Genomic DNA, 26552 nt, shown 5'->3' on the forward strand with positions numbered 1-26552 from the left:
AGTGGTCCAAGGAAGGACAACCAGGGAACCGCCGACAGGGTCATGGGCGCCCAAGACTCATTGATGCGTGTGGGAAGCCAAGTCTAGCCCGTCTGGTTCGATCGCACAGAAGAGCTACTGTAGCACAAAGTGGTGAAAAAGTGAATGGTGCTATGATAGAAAGGTGTCAGAACACACAGTGCATGGCAGCTTGCTGTGTATGGGAGCGGTCAGAGTGTCCATGCTGACCCCTGTCCACCACCCAAAACACCTACAATGGACATGTGAGCGTTACAACTGGACCATGGAGCAATGGAAGAAGGTGGCCTGGTCTGATGAATCACATTTTCTTTATTATCATGTGGATGGCTGGTTTACCTGGGGAAAGGAAGGCACCAGATGCACTATGGGAAGAAGACAAGCTGACAGAAGCAGTGTGATGCCCTGGACAATGTTCTTCTGGGAAACCTTGGGTTCTGTCATTCATGTGGACTTTACTTTGACACGTACCACCTACCTAAACATTGTTACAGACCAAGTACCCCCCTCATGGTAACGGTATTCCCTGAAGGCAGTGGCCTTATTCAGCAGGATAATGCTTCCTGCCTCACTGCAAAAACTGTTCAGGAATGGTTTGAGGAACGTGACAAAGAGTTCAAGGTGTTAACTTGGCCTCCACATTCACCAGATCTCAATCCGATGGAGCATCTGTGGGATGTGCTGGAACAACAAGCCTGATCCATGGGGGCCCTCACAACTTCCAGGACTTAAAGGATCTGCTGCTAACATCCTGGTGCCAGATACCACAGGACACCTTCAGAGGTCTGGTGGAGTCCATGCCTCCACGCGTCAGAGCTGTTTTGGGAAAACGAGAGGGAGCTACACAGGCAGGCAGGTGGTTTTAATGTTGTGGCTGATTGGTGTATATTAAAATTGACAAATATAACCTAGAATTAAAACAGAAAAGTGTAAATGTTGCAGTGAAAAGAAGAATATATATAAATACAAAATAAAAAAGTAAAAAAATAAAAATATATGTATATATATAAGATAATGGAAAAATAACACTAATATAAAATAAAACTAATATAAAACTGAAAAAATTGAAAAAATATTCCACCTGTTTGTCTCTCTCTATCCATCCATCCTCATTTAGTTTGGCTGGTTCATTGTGGTTTCATGTGTGATCGTATTTATTTTGTTGTGTTTGTTTGTCAGGTTTAATTTCAGAATGCTTTATTTCCATGACTAATTAAACTAATTAAACTAATTAAACTAATTGAACTAATTGCCAAAGCACTGCACGATCTGCATCTCAGAATTAAGAATACAAGTCATAATCAGAACGGCAACAATAATAATCCTGATAAGAATGACACTGAAGAGCGCGGAGCGCCAAACAATCGACACATTATTTCTACGCCTCTCTCCTCCTCATCAGGAGCTCCAGAAGAGGATTAGGGCCAGTGAGAAAAAAAACAGCAAACAATATATCGTATTTCGAGAATAAAATCAAAATGACGAGATTAAAGCCGCAGTTGCAAGGTTGAAGTCATTATTGATTTGAGAATGACGGCAACGAATTTAATTTCAAATTTATTATTTATTATTCCAAAAATGTTTTTTGCAACTTTTTTTCCCTCATCATTTCAATTTGAATCTCTTTGGTCTAAAAATGTTCCCGTTTTACTTTTCTCCAAACGTCCAATGTATTTAATACAAAAAAAATAAAAAAAAGACTTTAATGTTGTAATCTCGTTTTTATTCCCCTGAAATACAATAACGTCTATTATTTGCTTCTGTCTGACGTCTGTTCACCAAACAGGGTGGCTCAAAGGAATCGACATGCCCAGCGGCACGGCGGGGCTGTGATTCTTCTCAATAAGGTGGTATATTTGGGTGTTGGGATGTAAATGGTGTTTGAGGATGTTTACCAGAGCATAGATCTGCAAAGGAGGCTCATGGGAAATATGTACTGAAGGGTTGGAATCTGACTAATGCCTCTCGACGAAGCCCGTTCTCCTCCCAGTTTGGCAGAAAATAAGCTGCTTCATATCGGCGCTCTCTAATTGATCCATCAGCACCGAAGATCCACGCAGGACGAAATAAATAAATAAACTACCTTGGTGGATTTTATTCCTTTATTTTCATTTTTTTATGAGATACCGAGCGAGGAGACTAATGAAGCCTCCTCAGTCTGCCTTCACTCGCAGGATTTGCCCCGTAACACGGAGTCAACGAGAACTCAATTACGCCCTTTACTTGAAACGTTTAGCTAAATCGGCGCTTGTCCAACTTTTAACGCCTCCTTCAAAGTCATCTCCGCGCTCACACATCTGGCTTTAATTTGATGTTTTCCCAAATAAAAGGCGCTTCTTCGCCACACTCGGGGCCGTGATGAACGCTCCGTGCGTTTGTTTTCCTCGCGTTTTTGTTTTTTTTCCTTTCTCACTGAGGCTGCAAAACAACATCGGGAGGAGGAGGAGGAAGAGGAGAAGGAGGAGGAAGAGGAGGTGGAGGTGGAAGAGGAGGTGGAGGTGGAGGAGGTGGAGGAGGAGGAGCCCATTCGGCGCGGTAACTCCCCTGTAATCAGCTCCATAATTGGCCAAACCGCCACAGTCCACTTGTCAGGGGCAAATAGAACGAGAGGGAATTCAATACCTTGTGTCGGAAGCGGACCAGGGGTCGATATCCCGGGGCGTCCAGTCCGTCCTGTCCGGGCCGCCCCTCGGCGCCGAGCAGGGCCAGGCCCAGCGCCACGGCGGCCAGCGCTGGAAGGAACCCGGCTCCCCGCATCGGGCTTCTCCTGTCACAAACACAAAAGAAAACGGAAGGAAACGTTGAGGGATCCACTCCACCGGGCGGGAAGCGGATCCCCGGCCAGGCGAGGCCATGCATCAAGCCGCGCGTAATTAGCTCCGACAATTGGAACGGCAGAAGTGTCGGCGGTTTGAACCGGCGCTATCAATACGTGGCCCGCACTCGGCGCCGAGATTGGATCTCCGCTTTTCAATCAATTAGGGGGAAATTGGCGTCATGAGAAGATCAAGATAAAGCAGACAAAGAAACCAATACGTTAAGATAATTACGGCAAGGACTTTGTATTAATGAGGCTTTGGTGAGTGAGGTGAAGCGGCCACGATGTGGTTGTGCGAGATTAGATGCGTTCCTCGCGCTACAGACCCGCTGTTTGTTTTCCCAAAATGTAGCTCAAATCTCTCGTTCACTCCCCATACAACCACACTTTCAATTATTCATCGCGCAGTAGGAAAACAAGTTTGACCTTAGCTTTGCATGAATTAAACACAACAGAGTGTGTAAAAAAATAAGAAAATGCGTGTCCCAGAAACAGCGACATGCATGGAAATAAGGAACCAGGAACTCCAGACTGCACACACACACACACACACACACACACACACTTTTTAACAGTGTTACAAATCTCACTTGAAGAATTCAATATGACATATAGTTCACTCTATAATGCACCTCAAACAAAAAAAAAGTTCACTGAAAGAGTATTCACATTTCCTCTCTGCTCTCCATTCGCTTCCATTGCTTTTGTAAACAGCTTCTAAATCATTCTTCTGAATTGAACATCAAACAGGTCCAAAACCTTTGTGCAAGTCTATCAAAAAATTAATAAAAATACAAAAAGTAAAAGTAATTTGAATGTTTGTTCATTCAGTGTTTGCTCAACTTTTTCCATGAGAAAACATGCCGACCACTACACTCAACTCATGTGGCTGCAACGAACAATCCAATTGGTCCAAACGTTCCAATTGGTAAGAACAAGCCTCCCCATTGGTCCAAATCGAGACGCGTCGCTGAGATTGTAAACAAAACTGGCCAGATTGCTAGAAGCTGCTTTGGTGCGGTTTTACGTGAAAAATATACTCCCTTCCTCTAAAATCGATATCCTTCTGTTTATGTGTTCTTCTGCCAAACTCGACTAATGTGACGACTAACTGAGGGATGGGTCGATCGTTTTCGACAATATTTCTGGACTTTTTAGTCCTGAAACATTGATATAAATTAAGTGTGATTCATTAATATCCAGAGTTGAGTTGTGATGAGTGAAAAAAAACCAAAAAAGATTATTTTTGTCGTTATTTGTCGAATTAAACTGATATTTATATTATCGGGGAGCAAAGAAATGCAAGCTGCGGCTACCCCCAAATTGCTGAAACCCAATTCCCTAGATAGTGGTTTTCCTGCCTGACTCAGAACAGGATCAGTGCAATTACCGAAAATTATAATAATTCAAAATAATAATCCTGGTTCCTACAAACCGATAAGCAGCTCCTACAAGAGGCTTTATAAGGCCTTTGGACGGGGCCGGCGGCGGCGCAGCTTTTTCCCGGTCCGACCTATCAGCCTCTTCGACGCCGATTGGTTGGACCCGGCCGGGAGCGTCTCCTTATGATGTTGCTCTGCCTTCCAGTGGAGGGCGGAGCCGCAGGACACGATCACGTCTGCGGTCCGGAGCACGTCCGCGCAAAACAAACTCCGTCAATCATTTCAAAGTTTATCTTCCTGTTGTGCCAGCGGAGACTTTGTGTTACCAGTGTGAATAAAACCCTGGCCACGCCGGCGCTCCGCTGCCCCGACAGGCTCCGCCTCCCGCCCTAAACCCGTTTGTGTGGGTAGAGGCTCCCTCAGCTTTACAGGAAAATCAGGAAACTCTGTCGCTGCCAGGAAAATCTAGAGTTCAAATGTCTGGAAAACTTCCGTATCGCTTGAGTAAGCTATTGGGTACCTCGAACTCTGCGAACTCCCGCCGCGTTCCCAAGTAAATGGAATGAGAAAGCGACTGACAGGGAGGAGGAGAAGTTGATACCCAAGAAATGTAATTTCCTCTTCTCACACCTGTAACGATCAGTCATCCATTTTCATTTTCTACTCAAAGAATATGAAACATGATTAACGATGAAGGTTATGCTCACTCACCGAGCTGCACTTGCTAGTAATAATTCATATTGTGTGCTTTTATGCAAATGTCCGGGTAATGCCCTGAGGTGAGCGTGTTTTGGGGAGAAATGGTGTCAAAATGCATTTCTGGTTTGATGGGCGTAGCCATTGATAATTCATCACTGATGATGTTACAGAATGGTGATCCAATGGAATCTAAAATCAGCTCAGAGAGAAGCTGCAACTTTCAGGACTCAGAGCTACTATCCATCCATCCATCTATATCTATATCTATATCTATATCTATATCTATCATCTATCTATCTATCTATATATATATATATATATATATATATACACACACACACACACACACACACATGCATACACACATATACATATATATCCAGTGTATATATATATAATAGCAACAAATATACATATATACACACAAACACAGACACAAACACACACACACACACACACACACACACACACACACACACACACACAAATACACACATATAAATATATATCCAGTGTATATATATATAATAGCAACAAATATACATATATACACACAAACACAGACACAAACACACACACACACACACACACACACACACACACACAAATACACGTATACTGTATATATAGAGATTATATATATATATATATGTATACGATTATATATATTATATTTGAGATATACATATGATTTTTGCAAATGAATGTTTATTTCGAGTGGTAAACTAAAGAATTGTTTTGTTAAAAAATCAAATGCTATCCTTTGATATTGATCCCATTTTTATTTAACTGCCACTTTATAGGAGACAGCCATTCAGTGTATTTGTGTTCCGCTTGTGCTCCTCTCTATACGTTTCCACTGTTGGCGGCGGGGTCCGTCACCTTCCCAAAGATCAAGAATGAGCAGCAGGTGAAAGGCAAATTGGTGGGGAATTGGGAGGGGGGGGTTGTGGTCGGTTAACTATTGATGTGGTTGAGCATTCACAAAAAAAAGAACAAAATATTATCCCCAGCACCACAAGGACACCTTGGAGGTTTGAGGAGGGGGTTAAAGAGTTAAAATATTCCATTTTCGAGTGGAATTCTGGGACTTGTAGTGTAATCCACCCAACACAGACCATCTGATGGATTACCACTTTAATCACCCATCCATTCAAATTTAATCAAATATGCAGAACACTATCTAAAAAAATTGGATGAATGGGTTTGTGAATCCCCAGCCATACACAAACAAACAGGCACGCACACACACACACACACGCACGCACGCACGCTCTTTGTGTCCATCTGAACCCAGACATCAAAACCTCTTTTCTAAGCGAGTGGATGGGAGCTGAGATGGGAGCTGAGATGCGAGCGTAGGGAGGGGTCAGAGGTCGCCGTGACAATGAGCAGTGTCGTCGCAAAGCGGTGGACGAGGCGGACGAAGAGCGGCTTCGTGTTTGCGCCATTCCCCCGCCCGTACCAACTCCGCCCAAACCCCCCAAACGCCGTGAAAAGCCTGGCAGATCGTACGGCCTCTGAGCCGATGAGGTTAAAAAAACACTGATGGATGGATAGATTCTCCTTTTCACTTCAAAACCCAATTCCCCGATCAGCAGCGAATAGTTCGGAGAATTGTGGAACCGGTAGGAATGGCCTTGGATCGTGACTTCCGCCCTCTGTGCTCCCTCAGAGGAAAGCAGGGAGTGTGACCAAAGGGAAGAAGGAGGCGGAGGCGTGGTGATAAACTCCCTACGCTGCAGAGCACACATTGACGTTTCTTCGACTGCTCCGTGATTTGGGCTTTGGCGGCGGGAGCCTGTCAGCTAGCTCTGCCAGACATTTGGCTGGTTGGCTGAGAAAAAAAAAAGAAAGTGGGTAAAAAAATAAAGGAGTAGGAGTCGGAGCAGCAGGCGGGAGCACGCCCGGAACACGGTCTTCTCGGCGGGAACGTGTCTTCATGCTTCGGATCGCAAGGACTCCACCACCCGACCGCAGCCCCTCCGTGGTTTCCTTCCCCTCCCTCTTCCTCTGCGGAGCCGAGCCGGCGCGCTGCCAGGCGGCTCCGCTAACAGCCTCTTGGCCGCGCTATCAGCAGATCCACATTATCCGGCAGACAAATCAATCAGCTCTGCTCGTGTCCCGGCGCTTAATGGGATATTAATGGACTCACTTTTGCAAATGCTATGCGAGAGACTTTTCACGGCCCCCTTTCAAATTCCGGGCGGGCCATAGATTATAATCAGTTCAAACTTTAAAAACCGCCATTTTGTGACTTTTTCTGCGGTAAATATTGACACAATTTCAACTGCTTTATGTGTTGGAATCGTCCCTCCCGTGCCACAATGACGCCATCAACACAACGCGGCACAGTGAGGCTACTCGGGTCTTCTGATTCCCAGTGTCTGTGTACTGGAGAGTACACTGGCGGGATGTAGTACCGATGCACAGGAAGTGATGAGTTACTATGGCAACAAACGCTGCAGTTCTGCTCCCTGCAGCCACTATGACCAAAAATGTCAGAAGAGAAGATCGCAAGTGGCTTTCAAAAGCGCCGATTGTTTCCCTTGTGACCAGGAAAGTGCAACTTGTAAATTGTCCTGATTACGCAAGTACAATAACAAACAATAAAAAAGATACATTTAAATACGATTATAATTACCACTGTGATGATCTGAGAGCGGGGGTGATAAATTGATATTATCCTTTCAGTGTCATAATCATAATAACCAACTTTATCGCCAAAATGAACGGTAAAGACATCATCGCTCTCAAAGGGTTCTGAACTATTATTACTGCATTTAATTGGAAATACTAGTACTTTTGCTCTGATTTCACACTTGTATTAAAGCATTAAAATAAACCTCAGTATGATGGACCTCGGAGGGATTGGTAAAAGGAATTCAAAGACTGATATTGCAATATGTCTCATTATTATTATTATCTCGATATTAAAAGCCCTAAAGAGCTCCAAGGAGGTTAACATCTTGCAGAGCCTTTACTTTGGGCCGGTGGAACCTACATTTGACCCGTTTCCAAAGCTGGTGCACACGGAGGGAAACAGTGGGTTTCGTGTGTGTGTGTGTGTGTGTGTGTGTGTGTGTGTGTGTGCGTGCGTGTGTGGGTGTGTGGCCAGGGCAGCCCAGCTCTGGTTTAGTCATCACTCCCCCTTTCAGCGTGGGGTCGTGCGACGTTCCGTTGGCGTCTATCTCCTCCCGGGTCCGTACTTTATCACGCCGTAACGCCCGAGCGAACACTCGGAGCGGGTTAAGGCAGCGCCGGCTGAGCCTCTCCAAGCGGAATGACTAATATTGTAACAACAGGACGGAGCTCCGCGGATAAACTGGCTTCATCTTCCACCGCGGGAACTAAGTCCACCTGCCATGAGGAGGTTAAAAGAAAATGGTGGGTGGGGGGGTTATGATTTATAAATCCACTACTACAATGGGGCAGATTCTCTTCTCGGGTAACCAACAGCTTTTGAGTAAACATAATCTCGAAAGCAAATCCATATGTTGCCGTCGGCGTGTCTGAAACATGAATAAAGAAATACTCAGCTGCGTTCGCCGTGAAGCCGGGGTTTCACGGCCGCTGATTTTTACCGGCTGCCAAGTTTTTTCCATCATCGTGGTCAACGAGTCGTCTCTTACCTGTTATGTAAGAAAGACGCAGAGCGAGGAGCACCGAAGAGGAAGTCCAGGCCCGGACATGCGCTGGCTTCAGCGGAACCCCGGGAATATTGGCAACCGTACTTTGTCATTTAAATGAATTGGGAGAACACAGCTCATTCAGATATACATGTGAATACATATTTTAATAAATTATCTTTCGATACTATGACTAGTGGTCATAGTAGTGATATGAAAGCCTTCCGTCACGCAGGGACCAATTAGAGAAATCGACGACGCTAAGTTTCTTTGCGTGGGTCAGTCCGCGTGCAGGGGAACACGTGTTCTAATATCTTGTGTCGTGTACCAGCCGAAGCAGAAGGAGGGAACAGATTGACGGCGTCCCCCTCCTGGCCCCATCACAGGTTTGGCTGCCGGTTGTGAATCCCCACAAGTTCGTCGAAACCCCGGCATTGACTTTCAAATGGCACCTATTTCTCACCAGGTACACGATGCATCACGCTTGTTGACAGGGTCGCTGCTGCTGTGCACCGTGTGCCCCTGCTCCACCCACCCAACCCCCACCGCCGTGCTCGGACTCCAACAGCTGGACAGCTTCGCTTCCAGCTGTCTTGCCGTCACATGTGACCGCCACATAGATGCATGCCGGGAGCGGCTTTCAGCCGATCACATTTTGCGGCGTTGGGAGACGACCGCGTTCTCGTTTGCATCCAAGCAGCTTCCTGTCATCGGCCAACCGGGTTCCATAGAAAAGGTATGACCCCATTTGAAGACACTTTCCAGTCTAAGTCACATGCAGTAACATGCCACACGACCGCATTCTGGGATGTTTGCTCACGATGACTGCATACCGAGATCTGCTTTCTGCAAATCAGATGTTCTGGTGTTCCAGCCCATCACGTCCTCTTTGGCTTCAAAGCAGCTTCCTGTTATCAGCCAATCAGGATCCTCCTCATTGGTAGTGTGTCAATTGCCCACGTCACATGCTCTAAACTCAATATCAAGTCACTGGACCAACAGACATACGGGCAAATATTAATTTTGAGTTTGAGTTCGAGTTCATTATTTTTGATTTGCCATTGATCGACTTTGGGTAAAATACCTTCCGAGGGTGAGGATGAGCATGTGTCGCTCCGCTTCGAACACTTAATGCTCTAGAGAAGAATGTGATGCTCAGTTTACTAGACTACCCGTGAAAATTACCCGTGGGGCACTGGGTTTGATTCCCGCCCGGGGCACCTGGTGCACTGCGCTCCGGTGCACTGCACTCTTCCGATGAGGGGCCTTTCTGTGTGGAGTTTTGTTTGTTCTCCCCGGGCTCACATGGGGTTTCCTACATATATCATAGTGAGAACCCCCGCTAAAAACATGCACAAGAACATGGCCTGACTAGCTATGGACGCTGAAGTTGGTCCCCGGGCTCTGTAAGCTGCCCACCGCTCCTGGCCCCGCCCCCTGGAGGAAGGACACATTTCACGGCCTCCATTACGTGAGTGTGTGTGTGTGTGTGTGTGTGTGTGTGTGTGTGTGTGACAAATAAAGACGAGCCAAAGCTTGTCCAGTTTAATTTGAACTACGTAATGTAATGTTTACGTCTGCTGGGGTTTTCCACCTGACATAGGGTCTTAATAGCTCTAAAAGCCTTTCAGCTCTGGCATCTGGCTGCTGAAAACTGGACGGAAAAAGCAGGGATCCACTCCGACACGGAGCCCAAAGAGAACGGCAAAAGTTGCAGCCCGAAGCTGCTCCGCCCCCTCTTCAACAGAGCCAAACGACAAACTTTTCTCTCAAAAGTTTCTGTCTTCCATCAACACGGTTTTGCTTTTGTTGCTGTTGGCTGGACTCCCCGGACCAGACGCCCGTCAGCCACATCTCTGGGTTGATCTTCACCCTGCCGCCCTTACAAAGCCTGGCAGATTGAATTCTGCTTCCAGAAAGAGAAATGTAAAAGACAATGACAGAGACATTCTTGCCCGTCCTGGAAATTGATGCTATCGATGCTCCCTTGAGCGAGGCGTTAAAGCCACAGTGGTTTGGACCAGGACAGTCGGCCAACTGAGGATCCCAGACGTGGGAGGTTAGAATTTTTCACTGTGCACCAAACTTTTTCTTCCCTTCGGTACCTTTTTCTTTCACCTGACCAATGCAGCGTGTGCGTCTATTTTATCTATCTGTTCCGTTCCCATATGTACCTGCAATTACAAAAAATAAAAAATAAAAAAGACACCAGATGTTTTGCAATTCAATATCTTTAAAATATGGGTTCTGAGTGAAAAAGTTTTAGTTTTGATTATGGTTTCGCTCGCAGTCCTTGTGTCGTTTTCAATTGACAATCGATCCCACTCGCTGAATCTAATCTGCTCCACTTGAGCTCACATGCCTTTTCTTCCCAACGTTGTGGACAAGGCAGCCATTCATAGCAATGGCAATAACAGCATTCACATCTACGGTGTTTTTGTTCAAAGACAAGTTTATCGGCCTTTCAACAATAACGGGCTGAGAGCAAACATGATACCGGGAAAATACAATCAAATACAAATAAATGAAATAGATAAGTTAAATAGGTTTTTGTTTTTTTCATTATTATTGAATACGTGATAAAAGACTGTTCATAAAAGAACAATATCTAAGGGATTTGAGTGACATTGAATAGATAATTCGAAAAAACAGCAAGGCCATCTCTGAAGTGCAGAATACCATTTATTTGATGCTGGAGTGTTTTCACCAGTTTCACAACATGCGGTCGAAAACAGTTGAAGGATGATTTGACTTTTCGATGATTGAGCCTTTGAGGCGCCGTGCTGCGATGGTACGTTTCTGGCAACTTGGCAGGAAAAGCCATCGTTTCAAATGCAGAGTTAAAAAAAACAACCGAATATATCTTTTGTCCAGTTTTTTTTTGTTTCTTCACAATCGTGAAGAACAAGAGTTCACCGTGATTCTGATCGAAACCCGCAGCGAGTTCCCCTGCGACCTAAGTCTGGAGCCCGTGGGCGGTGTCAGGAAACCGGGACTCTAAAGTGCCTTGCGCAAAGACACTACGGTGGAAGGTGAATCTCTCTGATAGCAAAGGGGAGTGGGTTTTTTTGAACATGTAATGGCCGATGTTACAACCGCTGTAATGTTCTGCACACAGTGACTAATTGAAGCCTCCACCAAAACTTGAAAATGGTGCATTTTTCTGGTTAGATGGCTTCTTAAGACGCCGTGGGCGTTCAGAGACCCCGCTCCAAATCGAATCTGTGTTTTCACGGGGGAGATTGAACGCTCAGTCAGTTTAGTGAGACGCATCGCTGTCGGATATGCGCCGCGTCCAAAATGGCGTACTACCATGTTCATACTAACAGCCTACTTCAGAATGTGGGTAAAAAGAACAATGCCTTTCCGCAACACACTGTCACAGAACAACTTCCTCGCTGCAGTTTGCGGGTTGATAACAACACTGCACAGAAACTGGCACAAATACATTGTGGGATACGCTCGTCGATGCACCGTTATCCTATTACGATATTTTACCAGATGTAGTATAAGTATTTCATCTCATTTTCAGTACCAACCCATCCCAATGCATCATTGCCTTTGGTCTAATCTAGTCCAGGAATGTTTACTTTTATTGGAAAGTTTGTGGGTGGTGCAATGTTCACCACAGGGGCGAAGGAGGCGAAGCTCTCCGTCGCTGTCCCATTAAAAAAAATAAAAATAAAAAATTCCAAATACAATTTGTGCTGAATTTTCCCCTGACATTTCAGACCTTTCCCCTGCCAACCACACCAAGCATGTCCATTGTTTCAGATAACATTCAGAGAACTATTTTTAATGTACTCCTCTTGGATTCTCAGCTTGCGCTTGGCTTTGCCTTCAACCGTTTGGCTCCCACCAGCCCACAGCTTGTATAAACAGCTTTTCTTGGAACCGAAACGGATTCCTTCAACAACGCTGGTTTTCACACTAATGGCCCTTGTTGAGTCACTACAGTATGAGTTTCTTAGCAGTGTGCACACTCTGCGGGGCTCAAAGCTCTCTGACTGTGACCTGCTCATTGCGTGCCCGTGATGGCATCGCTTTTGACAAAAGTCTCCAGTCCGGGTAAACGTTCTATTATGCAAACTAATCACAGGGAAATTAAGACCCAGTGGGCCCCCAGTGCTTGTTTTAAATGGCAGGGCTGTCTTGTTACGATAATTTGACCCCGTAGGCCAGCGATTTGCCGGCGAGGTGCGTTTGAGAGATTCTTCAACCTGTCAGCGTGGTCACCGGAGGAGGGCGTCGACCGCCTCTGCCTCCTGATTCATTGCCTGCATCAGACCCCCCGCAGACGCACCCATTTCAGCTCACTCAGCTCCATTTCTGTGTGAAGATCGATTCGGTTGGAGGATGCTGCTGCATCTGCTGCGTCAGACCACCCCCCCATCCCAAATAATCACGCTCACACAAACGCAGCCCCCCCGTGCGATGCCGCTCTATGTCTTGTCAGCGCTATCACGTTTGCTTTTCAGTCACATGCCCCCCCCCCCCCACCCCCCACTCGTGCGCCAATGGTGCCGTGCACCAATAAAGAACTCCTTCAAGTTCAAAGCCCGACCAAAACCTCAGGCGCTACTCTCCCCCCGGGGGTTGGCGCTCGGCTCGATCCTTGTTCTTCCCCGACAAACGCGGTAAAGCGGCGTGCCAAAGGAGCTGTGGGGCAACTTGAATGCTGCACATACCCAAATGAATCCCTCACATGTTTATCCCCCCAAGACGTGAGTACAGTATATGAGTCATGTTCTCCATGTAGACTCAACGCATCGCCTCAAGCTTTCTGGGTTAGTGCTTTGTCGAATCAACACTACCCCCTCTGTCTTTGTCTGTAAAATCCTCAACATGCCAATACAATTTCTTTTCCCCCGAAACTTTATGTACCGTTACAGGCTCACATTTAACTTGCAAATACAGTATTATACCCCCCTGTAACCATGAATCATCCCAAATTCCCCCCCCCTTGGCTAATACAAGATAAGTAACAAATCGTCTTACGTTCGCTGTTCTCCTGTTCTCCTCTCTGAAGCATGTGTCCTGCCCAAGAACCTCTGAGCAAGACATTCCATCCTCTGCCCACCTGGGAGGAAACTCTGAGGTGTTCACCCAAAGTTGTACATTTAAATCAGTTACAAGCCAAACTTCACTTTCTCAGAGCATTGCCTGGATGGACGTGACGGACGGGGGGAGCGAAGTCCAGCCTGTCTGGTTCAATCCCACAGAAGAGCTACTGTAGCACAAAGTGGTGAAAAAGTGAATGGTGCTATAACAGAAAGGTGTTAGAACACACAGTGCATGGCAGCTTGCTGCGTATGGGAGCGGTCAGAGTGTTCATGCTGACCCCTGTCCACCACCCACAACACCTTCAATGGACATGTGAGCGTCAGAACTGGACCATGGAGCAATGGAAGAAGGTGGCCTTGTCTGATCAATCACGTTTTCTTCTACGTCATGTGGATGGGCGGGGTTAGGGTCCGATCCGATGGAGCATCTGTGGGATGTGCTGGAACAGCGAGCCCGATCCCTGGGGGCCCCACCTCACAACTTCCAGGACTTAAAGGATTTGATCTAACGTCTTGGTGCCGGATACCACAGGACACCTTCAGAGGTCTGGTGGAGTCCATGCCTCCACGGGTCAGAGCTGTTTTGGCGGCACGAGGGGGAGCTACACAATATTAGTGGTTATTTTTGGTGGTTTTAAAGGTTGAGGCTGATCTGTGTTTAAAATAAACCCCTGCAGTAAACAGCTCTCGAGTCCTACATGTACGGGACAACCTTGCAAACACTGAACAGCTCCTTTTAGAAATGGCCAAAATACTCCACTATCAAGAGATCATTCACTTTGAGTTCACCAAATAGTAACTCTAAATGGAAAGCGACAAATATCCAATAAAAAAAAAGGTCACAATTTTGTGCTAGAAATCATCTTGCAAAAGAAGCTCACATCTACAATTGTTGCTGTACAAATGTTGAATTATATTAAATCAAGCTCATCTTGCACAGCTCCTTTTTTTTCGGAATGGCCTTCTATCTGTTGTACAAAGTGCTTCTAAAAACCTTCCTGGGGGGTTTGCTGACAGCAATAAGGTGATATTGATGTTCGCCAGCTTAAAGGGCTGAGGGTTAAGGGGGTGTTGACTATTTTTCTCTGCTTAACCCTCGTGGACCCACTGCCCCGCCCGGTCTCAAAGGGCTTCCTGGGTGTCTAGCAAGTCCTTTGAGACTGGAACTGTGATTAAGGTCTGGCCCTGGACTATTTTGAAGGCAGATGTGATGTGGGCGAAACTCTTTGTTCTGTTTATTCCTTTTCCCCCCATTCCCTCTGTATTCTCTGACTGCAGGCTCAGCGAAAATAAACGCTTATTTTTATCTCTATCGAGAGAGTTTGAGGTGGAGATTGGTTTCTAGATTTAATGAAACAAATACCCAGCAAACATCATTGATCATCAACTTTTCTCGGCGAGACTATTATCGACAGATGGGCAGTCGAGTCATCAATCAAGTTGGCGGTTCTTCTGAACGCGCCTCGTAACTGAACCGTCTTTGTCTAATCACTTACCGAGGATGAACACCACCGATCAATGACTTCTCCTCAACAGGGAAGAAAATGAACTGGCAGCCATGTCCTGTGCCCGGATCAGCGCTCTTCTAACGTCACCTCGCAACAACACAACCAAAATGCCACTGCAACAGACGATGAGCAGAGAAAAATAGCTTTTACAAGGAGAGCCGGTCTGTGCGGACCCCAGGCTGTGCCCGCTGCTGTGTTTTATGAAAGTTTAGGGGGAATACTGCCTTGTGTGCAGTCTCTGTCAGGCTCTGTCTGTATTGGGAGCGTTTGAAGGACAAATCTTAATTCTATAACGAGCATCACAGACACTGTTTTCTGTCGAATTCATGACGCATTCTTTGCCGAGAAACGCACGTGTTATGACTCAAACTAAATCAGCGGCCTGGAAGCGCAGTTTGCTTGCCATCTGAAGCCCGTTTTGTCGCAAAGAATGCATCTCTCCTTTATGAATTTAGGAGGGAATCTTGCAAACAACGGAAGTTGGTGCAATGCGTGTGGTTCGGCATTCACTGACATTTTGGCAATTTACGAGGTTCTATTTTGTGAATAAAACCTCTCTGCCTTGAAATAGCAGGCTCCTATTAGCACAGGTACGTTAATTAATTGGTGGGTCGATTGTGATGGCAATCTATCTCCAGCCTCCGCCTGCTCTGGTCTGAGCATCTGCTGGACCAGTCAGTTCGTCTGGGTTCAGACCACTCTCCTGTGGTGGTCCATCACTGGTCGGGGTGTCTTATGTATTATAAGGAAAGTCGTTTATGTCCCGTCATCCCTTTTTTTAAATCATCAGGAGTTATTTCCTTGACTCCTCAGGCATTGATTTTCTGGGCAATAGCCACTTAAATTCTCCTTCTCTCCGCTGGAGTGTCATTGAGTCCCTCCAAAATGTTTTGGTGTTCTGTTACTTCATTAATCAATATTTCCAGTGCAGCTTCATTGAACTGAGCTTTTCTTTCCCTTCCTGGGCAGATTCAGGAACGTTGCAGGAATTGCGGGAACACAGAAACACAGATTGCATCTTTCATGCACAGCATGTAAATCTGGCCCACACACCATCTCGCCAAAGGACACATCAGCAGACCAGCTTGGGATTGGATAGCCTGCGACCTTGGATATTTCAGGGATTTAACATGCGTTTCCATATGCCGGCCGCTCTAATCAATTGGCCACACTGTCAACGGCGGCGGAAAAGGTCTGGGGCTGGCTCTAGCTTTGAGATTAACATTCAATTAGAAATACATTAAAGAAATTAATGGTTTCCAGCAAGAAAACAATTTTTATCAGCCAGTAGCCCAGTTCACACTGACATCTCGATTGGCTGTAGAGCAACGCACTGAAACCGTCCGCGTATAAGATCTGTAACATTCTCTTAGTCCATAAAAGCAAACTGTCCATCGTAGTGTTTCCGGAAGACGAGATGAACCTCTTCAGGCGACTGATCTTCCATCATAGAAATACTGAAAAGCCCCGGTGAAACATTGATTGCTGCTCCATTTAACAGTATACATGATATCCTATATGAGATAAAAATGGCTCAGTAATGATGTCCTCGTATCTTTAGCCGAAAGCGAGAAATCACATGTGATTTCTAAAGTATAGAATCCTTTCACCAGCTACACCATAAATCCTGTGCTTTATGAGTTATTTTGGGACATGAATGGCGCTCTATAAATCCCTGTCAGGCACGTATCTGTTGTGAAACACAATACGACTTTGGCAGCTTTCCAGGAATCTCCCTGATGGTGTGAGGCTTTAGGGTTGCGGGGTTGCAGGTCAATTAATTGAGAGGTCGCGGGAAGGTTTTAACGAATGCGTAGTGTGCACGAATTTCCACATTCAGGCGGGGTTTTCATTTCCGCGAGACAACTGCGATAATCCGCGCCCATCTCGTCTCATTCTGCATCTGCGGACCTGCGAGTCGTCGATATCGCGGCCCGCGGGCGAGAGTCGCAGTGTTTACTCACAGATATTTCTGCCTCTTATTTCTGGCCACGCTACACACTGGCTTATGCTCACTGACACAAGCGCCCGCCCCAACCCACACACCCCATTCCTTTCTTATGACCGGGGAGCATTGAGCATTTTCCAGACGTGGCCTCATTGTCTGACCTCTGTTTATCTGTGAGGTTTCTAGCGGACAGAGATGCTCATTCTTCGTCAGCTTCCACCTCTCCACATTCAGGCAACCAGACACTGGGACTCCTGGGAGTTCCCTGGTACAGCCACTGAGCGCTGCACCCGGCGCCAGGACGTCTGCACCGGGGCTCTGCCGCACTAGCTACTGTGGGAGGGGAGTCATTTGTTCCAAGCTCAAGATTTCATGATATCAACCGACCGAATGAGTGATTGAGAGGTCGGGCTGTTTTTTTTGGAGATTCGCTTCTTGACGTGTCACTCGGTAAAAAAAAAGGAGTCGTTGGATTTTTTTTCCGGCACCCTGCCGCTTCTTTGGTTCAGCGGGTGACGGAGGACTTCCGGTGAACGAAAACAAGAAGAGTCGATTCGCCGCTTTCGTTCCGCCGAGTTGTGAAAGGGACGAATCGACGTTTGATTCTGTCAAACATTTTTATTTACACGGGATAATGCGTGTGGATCCCAAAAATCTTTTAGCCTAATTCTGTCATAATTATCTATTTTGACAGCGTGAATCACATCTTTTTTTTTTTTTTTTCTACTTCTGTCAAAATTATTTTTGAATCTTGATTCCTCCCCCCAGGGATTATTTTGATGCAATGCAAAATGTGAATTACTCACATATAATATGAATGATGCCAAAAGCCTTTTTTCTTCGCATTAAACCCAGGATTTGAGTCTCAATTGAACGCCCGTGCACTTGGCTGCAGCTACGGAGTCGAACTCCCAAATGATGATGAACTGCGATATCGTGGCATCAACTACGTGGTAATGTGTGAGCGCGACGCCGAAGGGAGTGTTGTTTGTCCCGAGCTCAAGATTTCACTGTATCCAACTTACCCCCAAATTGTCCGGGATTTCAACCTGCTGTCACTCTCCTCGTGAGTCTCCCGCGGACCTTAAACATCGCTGAGCGCCGCCAAAACGGATTGCCTTGGCCGGGCTTCCAAGAAGCAGCCTGCCTTATTAAGAATGCGCCTCCTGTAGCTTTAGGCCATCGCAGTCCCAACATGTCTGGCTCATTAGACAGGAAACCCTGTTCCAAATGGCAAGCGTATAATGTCAGCGCCGCCGCCGCCGCGCCACCAGACAACAGATGAAGAATGAGATTGGGCCTCGTGCGAATTCCTTGTCTGCGTGTTGTTATGACATAATTCATTATCGGCAATCCCTTCTTATACGGCTGTTATCTATTCCTTTCAGAGATCTATCAAAACGCATAAAACGCGATTACACTGAGCTTTGAACTCGGGCTGTGGCGTATTGTGTTTCCCTGTCAAACCCCCCGTGCACCGCACATACGCTGCGCCGCGGAAGAATGGAAGGAGCCGGGCCGCATTCCTCCTTTCTTAGACAACATGTGCTTAGCGTATTGGGCTGTTGTGTCTGTGGCGCCGTCTGTTCCCGCGCGCCTGACCCAAAAACTTTAATCTCACTTTCTATTTACAGCCATATTTCCAATCAAACAACCCTCCTTTTGTTGAAATTAAAACGGTCACCTTGTGGTAGAGTTTCCTGATGGAAATTTGACTCTGTGTGTCTCGGAATGAACATTTGCAGCCACAGCACAGGAGCACGCTGGGAGGGACTTTTCCCACATCTCTCACTTTTGCAGGGAACTTGTTGTCGCCGAGGAGCCCTTTTTTCGATTCGGAGGAAAACTTTCTGGCAAAATAGTAATTTCAGCATCTGCGTTTCTGTATCAGCGACTGTGGATGGCCAGCAGATGAAAAGTTAATTTCCCATCCCGGTTGTAACTGCAGAGCCCCGGAGCTAAACCACTCTCCAAAGGTAATCTGCTGCAAATCCGGGCAGACAGTCCGTACCAAGGCGGAATAACTTTTGAAATAAAATGCGGAATTTCAATGATCCTCTGTCTCAGCGGGCGCCCGCCTCGCCAGAGTTCAAGACCGACAACATCAGAGAAAAGGGGGAGGGCGGTGGATTCACTTTTGATGCAATCCAGGCAATCGGAGCCACCTCACGTCTCCCGCCTGTGTTAGGCGCGGCGGGGATACGAGAGAATTTCGGGATCAATCTGCCGGGACCGCGGCTGTGTCGGTTGCGCAGGAGAGGTGCATACGGTTAGACGCCCTGGCATTGGTGTCGGGAAGGCCCCGGTGCAGGGTCTGAGGCTGCAGAGGGTTCAGCTGGTCAATCACCGGAACACTAATGGCTCTCTAATGTCCCTGTAGCTTAGCAGCCTGCCGCGCTCTCAGCGGGAGGGTTAGGATTTTATTGTTATTTACTGTGCGCTTCCCGTGGATGTTACAGTAGCAAACGCTGCAGAAGGCGGAAGCATTTTCCACTCATACGTCTGTCTAGTTTGGGACAGAAAGAGCTCATTAAAAGCAGCATATGGTGCTCAGAACACAAAGGGGCGAATTCACAAAGAATGGATTGCGGACGCTAACAGCACCATGAATTGGGCATCAATTGGAGTCGCCGTCTGCGGCGTTTTAGCGTCCGATTCACGCCCATAAAGCTTTTGTTTTGTTCAATTTGGAAAAGGAGTGAAATAAATACATCTAGAATAATAAAAGACTGTTTTAATTTGCCATTATTTGCCACGTGCAGCGGAACGTAAATGCCATAATGCCGTAATGGCCACCATTAAGCATTTACTATGCCACTTGCCTCTTTTAGGAATTATCATTCTTAATCAGGGGGGGGTCTAACTGTGTGTGGCTATTAGCGTCTGTGTTTCTGAATTGGACGTTTTTTTGCAACAAGGCTCATTTGCAAAGAAAGGGGACAATTTTTCACCAAATGCAATAAAATAACACCTTATTTAAAAACGCACAAATAGCACCGGAGCATCGAGGCACTATTTGCAGTGCAGTGTAGCGCCGGGAAAAACCTGCGCAACCCCTTTTGTGAATTCGCCCCAGAGTATTATTTGTTATTCATACATTTTTAGCTGAAACGTACCAAAGGTGTCACAAGTGCATTTTGCTACAGATTAAATGAACACTACAACTTTAATCAGGGGTTGACTGAACTCAGCTATAGCTGGTACAGTACGAGTGATTGGATCAAATATTGGGGCATCAAAGACTTTTGACTTTTTGTATTAATAAAATTTGATTAATATTAGTATAGATTAATATTTGATGATTCCAAATGTTGGTGTATTGGATAGTACACCGGCAGGAAATGCCACTGCTGTGATGAGGTCTACCTATTAAACATGTCAATAAGAGCGTAACTACGGAAACAGACACTGTGTGAAATGAAAGGGGTGGTGAAATTCTAAAGGGAATTATAATAAGCAGGTTCCAAAAACAATTTTCTGCGCTTGGCGATGGGCGGAGTTGTGACAGTGACAGCCAGCAGATGGTAGTATTGTTAAGAGATTTTTTTTGAGGAACTTCAATTTAAAAGACATTCGTTTGCGCTTTGACCCAAGAGACGAGGCATCCAAACTTACGGGTTCGGAACATCAACACCCTTCCCCGGGATTTTTTGGGTCAGCCATCTGGATTTGCTGCTCAGAAGTGCCAAATTCTCCTGTTCAGCATCAAGGAGGGATGTATCCTGAGAATGCATCGTCTGTGATTTATCTGCACAGGAAGCCGTCGCGTGACACAGACGGGACTGCGGCTCTGTTTTCTCTGTGATAGTACAAACTAATTCAGCCTGTAAAGTCAGCATGTTATTGATTACAGCGCTAATATAGGTTGTATAACCCCTCAACATGAAGATTAAAAAGATTACTCATCTCTGCCCTCACTTATTAGGGCTCCTGCCCACAGGGGTGGTTTTTCGGGCTAAAAGTATCTGGAACACGACAACCGCAGTACGCACACACATGGTTGAGGTCTCATAAGAAACAGGGTGTTTCAGATGACGTCGTCATTCGAGTTTGATCAATACCGATCTACACTGGAGCAGAAATTAGTGGAAAAACTGTCATAATTTGACAGGAAGTACAAGGACGTTGAGGCGATTTGATTCGTTTCTAGAGGCGGGGGCATTTTCCACTCAGGAGCCACTTCACTCACACAGGAACTTAATCCCCTCCAGCCACGTGCGACACGTAGACAGACAACTTCAGCCGATGCTGCGTTTAAAGGAAACTTGGAAAAACTGTAAGTCGTGCTGCGTTTTAAAGAAGGCGTCTTCACTGCGCGGGAAATTCTAAGAACATTTGGAGGAACTAGGGCTGGGCGATTAAACAATCTGGATCAATGTTTTGCGATGAAATCTTCCACGATAACGATGAAAAATTTACGAGATTTATTTGCGATACAGAGTGCGTTTTCCTCTACCGACAAAGACACGACACGAACAGCCAATCGTACAGCAGGTAAAACAAACATGTGAAGGAGCAGGGGCGCCGGTGCTCCCTCCGCTCCCTTCCCGGCCGGGCAGGGGGCGGCGGGGACGAGGCCCATCCGGAGCTGACGGGGGCGGATCGTTCTCAAACGCCAACCTGAACTCGCCCTCGTCCCAACCCGAGCGCGGTGCGGCCCCCATCCCCGTAAGAGGGGAGCGATCAAAGACGTAATCCACGGTTTTCAGTGACGTCTGGTCTGACGCGGCGGGAGAGACTCCCTCGGTCCGCTCCAGACGTCCACGCAGATAATCACAGAGCGCGGATTCGGGAATCTCGGATTATGGAACCTCGAAACCCTGTAAATATGTACCTTACATGACTAAACTCGACCCCATGTATCGCTGCCTGCAGCTACAATCAATATTATTCTTGTCATGCACTGAGCTTGTCGAAGCATTGCGCCAAACCTGAGGAAACCCAAAAGGCTAATGATATCAGTGGGTTTTATTGGCACCCGGGGATCAATCCGAAAGCCTCAATTACCAACAACTACTGTAAATAGAGCGGTGGACTCTGCAAATTATTTCAACGGGACTATTTCAGTCTCATCTGCACGCCAGACATTTTTTAGGAGCCTGCTGTGAAGGAATGTAAAGTGTAAAAAAAAAAAAATCTAATTGACTGTCAGAGCAGCAGCTGTAGACCACACTGCTGATTTATACACACAATAATAAAAGATTGTGGTCCATATTTAAAGCCTTTATGATCTAACAGGCAGCGCGGGAGAGGGACCTTGACATTCCCGCCATAGATTTTTAATTTACCAACGTTTAATATACGAACCCCTTCCCGACGCGTGGAGGAGGCCGGCGGAGTTACACGACCCTCTGAGTCATTACATAATCGCAGCCGTGTCATTCACTGAACCCGCACCGCTGTCCAGGACTTGGCGGCTGTGCGCGCTGAACTGCGACCAGCATAGGCCATTAAAATTCATCGCATGGCCAGACACCCCCCCCAACCCCCCGCAAACCCCGCCCACCCCTCCTCCACCCAAACCACCAACCTCTGCTCCACTTACATTATCAGTGTTGGCGTGCTGTTCCAGCTAATGGCACACAACAACAAAGCTGTTATGAATGTAACAAGATGTCCCCTACCTATCCGCCCCAAACCCCCCCAGCTCAACACACACACACTCGTATCCACGCAAGCATGCACACACACACACACACACACACACACACACACACACGCACACACACGCACACACAAACGCACACACAGACACACACGCACACACACACGCACACGCAGACACACACACGCACACACAGACACACACACGCACGCAAGCGCACGCAAGCGCATGCACACACACACGCACACGCACACACAGACCCACACACACACACACACACACGCATGCACGCACACACACACACGCACACACAGACACACACGCACACACACACGCATGCACGCACACACACACACGCACACACAGACACACATGCACACGCACGCACGCAAGCGCACGCACACACACACACACAGACACACACACACACACACACACACATACACATGCACACACACAGACACACAGACACACACACGCACACGCACACACACGCACGCACACACACACGCACACACAGACACACACGCACACACACACGCACACACACACACGCACACACAGACACACACGCACACACACACACGCACGCATGCAAGCGCACGCACACACACACACACGCACGCACGCACACACACACACACACACACACACACCCACACACACACGCACACGCACACACAGACACACGCACACACACGCACGCACGCACACACAGACACACACACACACACACAGGTCTACTGTTTGGAGTCCTGACCCGTGCTTTGTGGCGGCCTTGCGCTCGGAGAGGATTAACAGCGACCAACCAGAACGTGTGGCCTCCAGCCTTCAGACCCCCACTCGGCTTAAAATCCGTCGGACCATCTGTCGGAGAGCGAAGAGTCCCACGGAGGGACGGCAGCACACGTCGGCACGTCACAAACAACCCTCTCGCACAGCGCGTAAAAGCCGCTTGACGACGACTTAACAGGCCACTCAAGAGTTTATTGGAGGCACGGAGGGAGGCGAGGGGAGGGCTTCGAGGAATTCCGAGGATAGTTCTTTTTAGTCAACAGGATGATTTTTCTGTCCCCTCTCCCTGTGAAAATATCACCCCTTAAATAAATATGACCAGAAAACGCTCTAATCTCCAGGAAAACGGCAACCGGTTCAACTTCACCGCCCAGGGTGTGATGCCTTTTAATTTTTCATTATAGCAAGTTAAGTGTGTGTCAAATGCTAATGGAACCAGAACTGTATTCATTTGTAACCGTTTCATGTGCAAACCACTGCTTTGGTTATTCCATGTTGAGAAGTGGTGGCACTACATAAATAATAGATCCTTAACCTTATCCTCAGACACAGCAGGCTGGGGGCCAGGGCCTTTCTTAACATGGCAGCAGCAAGATAACATATCTGAACCTTCTGCAGGGTGAGGAATTACCTCCCGCAGACAGAGTAATGAAAGTCAAGCACAGTGGCACAGACGGAAACGCGCAGTAGTTTGTAAATATTTCAAAGTGCGTGTGACTAGAGAAAGACAGTGAGCTACGGCAGCTAGGATGGAAGCACATAAAGGGTCCGACGGGTCTCCACCGGCATTATTTCCTGGCGACGCCTTTGTTTGGCGGGAGCTTTTCGTTGCTCTCGACTAAACAACCTTCGTCGCCCACCCGGCATGGCACTCACCCCTCTGGAAGACACGTCCTTCATTTCTTCTGCAAAATGGAGCTTCCACCGGAGCCTTCCACACCCTCAAAGATCCAATCCTGGTGCTGTCGGCCAGCATTTGCACCGCTGCAGATTCCCTGTTGTCTTGTGCCCCCACCTCCACCTTTCCACCGTTATCAGGTCCCATCTCCACATTTATAAGGTCCCACCTCCATCAGTATGAGCTCCCACTTCCACCCATCTCCATTAGTGCCCATCTCCACCATTATCAATTCCATTCTCCACCATTATTAGGTCCCACCTCCACCAGTATCAGCTCCCCCCCCCCCCACCCCATCTCCACCAATATAAGTTCCCACCTCCACCATTATCAGGTCCCATCTCCACCGGTATCAGGTCCCATCTGCACAAGTATCAGGACCTTGTTCCACCAGCATCAGGTCCCATCTCCACCGTTATCAATTCCTTTCTCCACCATGATCAGGTCCCACCTCCACCAGTAACAGCTTCCACTTCAACCCCATCTCCATTAATATTAGTTTCCATCTCGATAAATCTCAGGTCCTATCTACACCAGCATCAGGTCCCATCGCCACCATTATCAATTCCGATCTTTACCATTATCAGCTCCCATCTCCACCCCATCTCCACCAATATCGGGTCGCCGCCCCAAAAATATCAGGACCTATACCAGTATCAGCTCCCACCTCCACTCCATCTCCCCTTGTACGGGCTCCCACCTCCACCAGTATCAGCTCCCACCTCCACTCCATCTCCCCTAGCACGGGCTCCCACCTCCACCAGTATCAGCTCCCACATCCACTCCCTTTCCACCAGTATCACGTGCCACCGGTTTAGGTTATCCAGAAGCTCCAGATCTCCATCACCAACAGTGTCAGGACTCCATGAGGAGGAAGTGCTCCATACAATTCTATTGTATTATTCAGTCCTAATGCCTGATGTTCTTTAAATGTCCCTTTAATTCCATCTGGTTTCTCCTGATTGAAGTAACTTATTAACAAACAGAGTAATTGAAAACTGTATGTGTGCTGGGGTTTATCGTTCTAATGTGCAGGCATCAACAAAAATATGACGGTCAAAAGAAGGTCAATACATCCACAGCGAGGGTTTTCTTATAGACAACTGCCGGACTGAACTGCAGGTTTGGACACACACACACGCAGGCACGCACGCACGCAGGCGCACACACTCCCCAAATACACACACACACACACACACACACACACAGGTGTTTCTCACATGTTTCATTTCCTCTCTGTTTTAAACTATGTGAAGCATTTAATAGGCTATGAAGGGTGCTATATAATGTATTATTAGAATAAGCGCCATTAACACCTGATGTTTTTCAGAGAAAAGGAAGGAGGAGCTGAACACTTATCTCAAAGCCATCACAGACCTGACCTGAGAGGCAGCTGCTCCCTCTCCCTCCACCCGTCTCCCATTGCCCTCTCCCTTCCTCCCTCTCCACCCCTCTCCCATCTCCCACTCCCTCTCTTTCTCTCCCTCCCTCAGTCCTCTGTTCTGGCGAGAGCGGTGAACAGTGCTTCCTGCGCAAAATACAAACTTACATTGATGCAGGATGGAGAGGAAGGTGGTTCTGAGACTCAAAACAAAATTAGACATTTGAAAACCAAGTCAGGAACGTTCACCTTGTTTCCGCTTTAAAACCGAGTCATGGACTCCAGCTATTTAACCTACAACCACTCGGCCATCCGATAGAACCACCTGAGAGCCCGTCGCTCGGACGCTTTCCTCCCCTACCGAGCTGGAGGGGCTGGTGGAGCTGACCGCATTATGCACAGTTATAAAACATTATATCAACTGATAGTGGAGACCATTGATCAATGAGACTCAAACAAAGCCAGGCATGAGCACCCATGCTATTCCTATTTTAAATCAGCTAATAACCAGGTTCATGCTGCGGGTCTCTCTCCAATCCCTCACCTGCTGCTGCGAACATTATTCCCCTGATAGAATGATAGAGTGGCTTTTAGAAACCAAGCAACTGGGCGATGGATAAAATTTCCTCTGAGCCAGTACAATGTAGAGGCTAGGACTTACATTTTGACGTTTTCTGGCCATATTCCCATTTTAACGCATTAACCTTAAACGTTGTGAAATGACACTGGATAACAAAAGCAAAATGTGTACAATATCGTTCGGTTGCTCTACCTCCTGTATGTTCAGATATCTCTCCGCATGTGAGGC

General features: G+C 47.0%; 1 protein-coding gene across 1 annotated transcript in view; it reads right to left on the reverse strand.

Moving 5' to 3' along the window:
• Positions 1 to 24510, reverse strand: part of fstl5 (follistatin-like 5) — a gene marked incomplete at both ends in the record, with an annotated part of 190975 nt that extends 166465 nt beyond the window's left edge. The window contains 3 exons of the mRNA XM_080008170.1: positions 2641 to 2785; positions 23480 to 23537; positions 24342 to 24510. Of these exons, the coding sequence (XP_079864296.1) occupies positions 2641 to 2785; positions 23480 to 23537; positions 24342 to 24510 (372 nt within the window). The remainder of the gene's footprint in view (positions 1 to 2640; positions 2786 to 23479; positions 23538 to 24341) is intronic.
• Positions 24511 to 26552: the final 2042 nt, after the last annotated feature.

Source organism: Zeus faber (genome assembly GCF_960531495.2).
Source record: "Zeus faber genome assembly, chromosome: 10".
Classification (NCBI taxonomy): domain Eukaryota; kingdom Metazoa; phylum Chordata; class Actinopteri; order Zeiformes; family Zeidae; genus Zeus; species Zeus faber.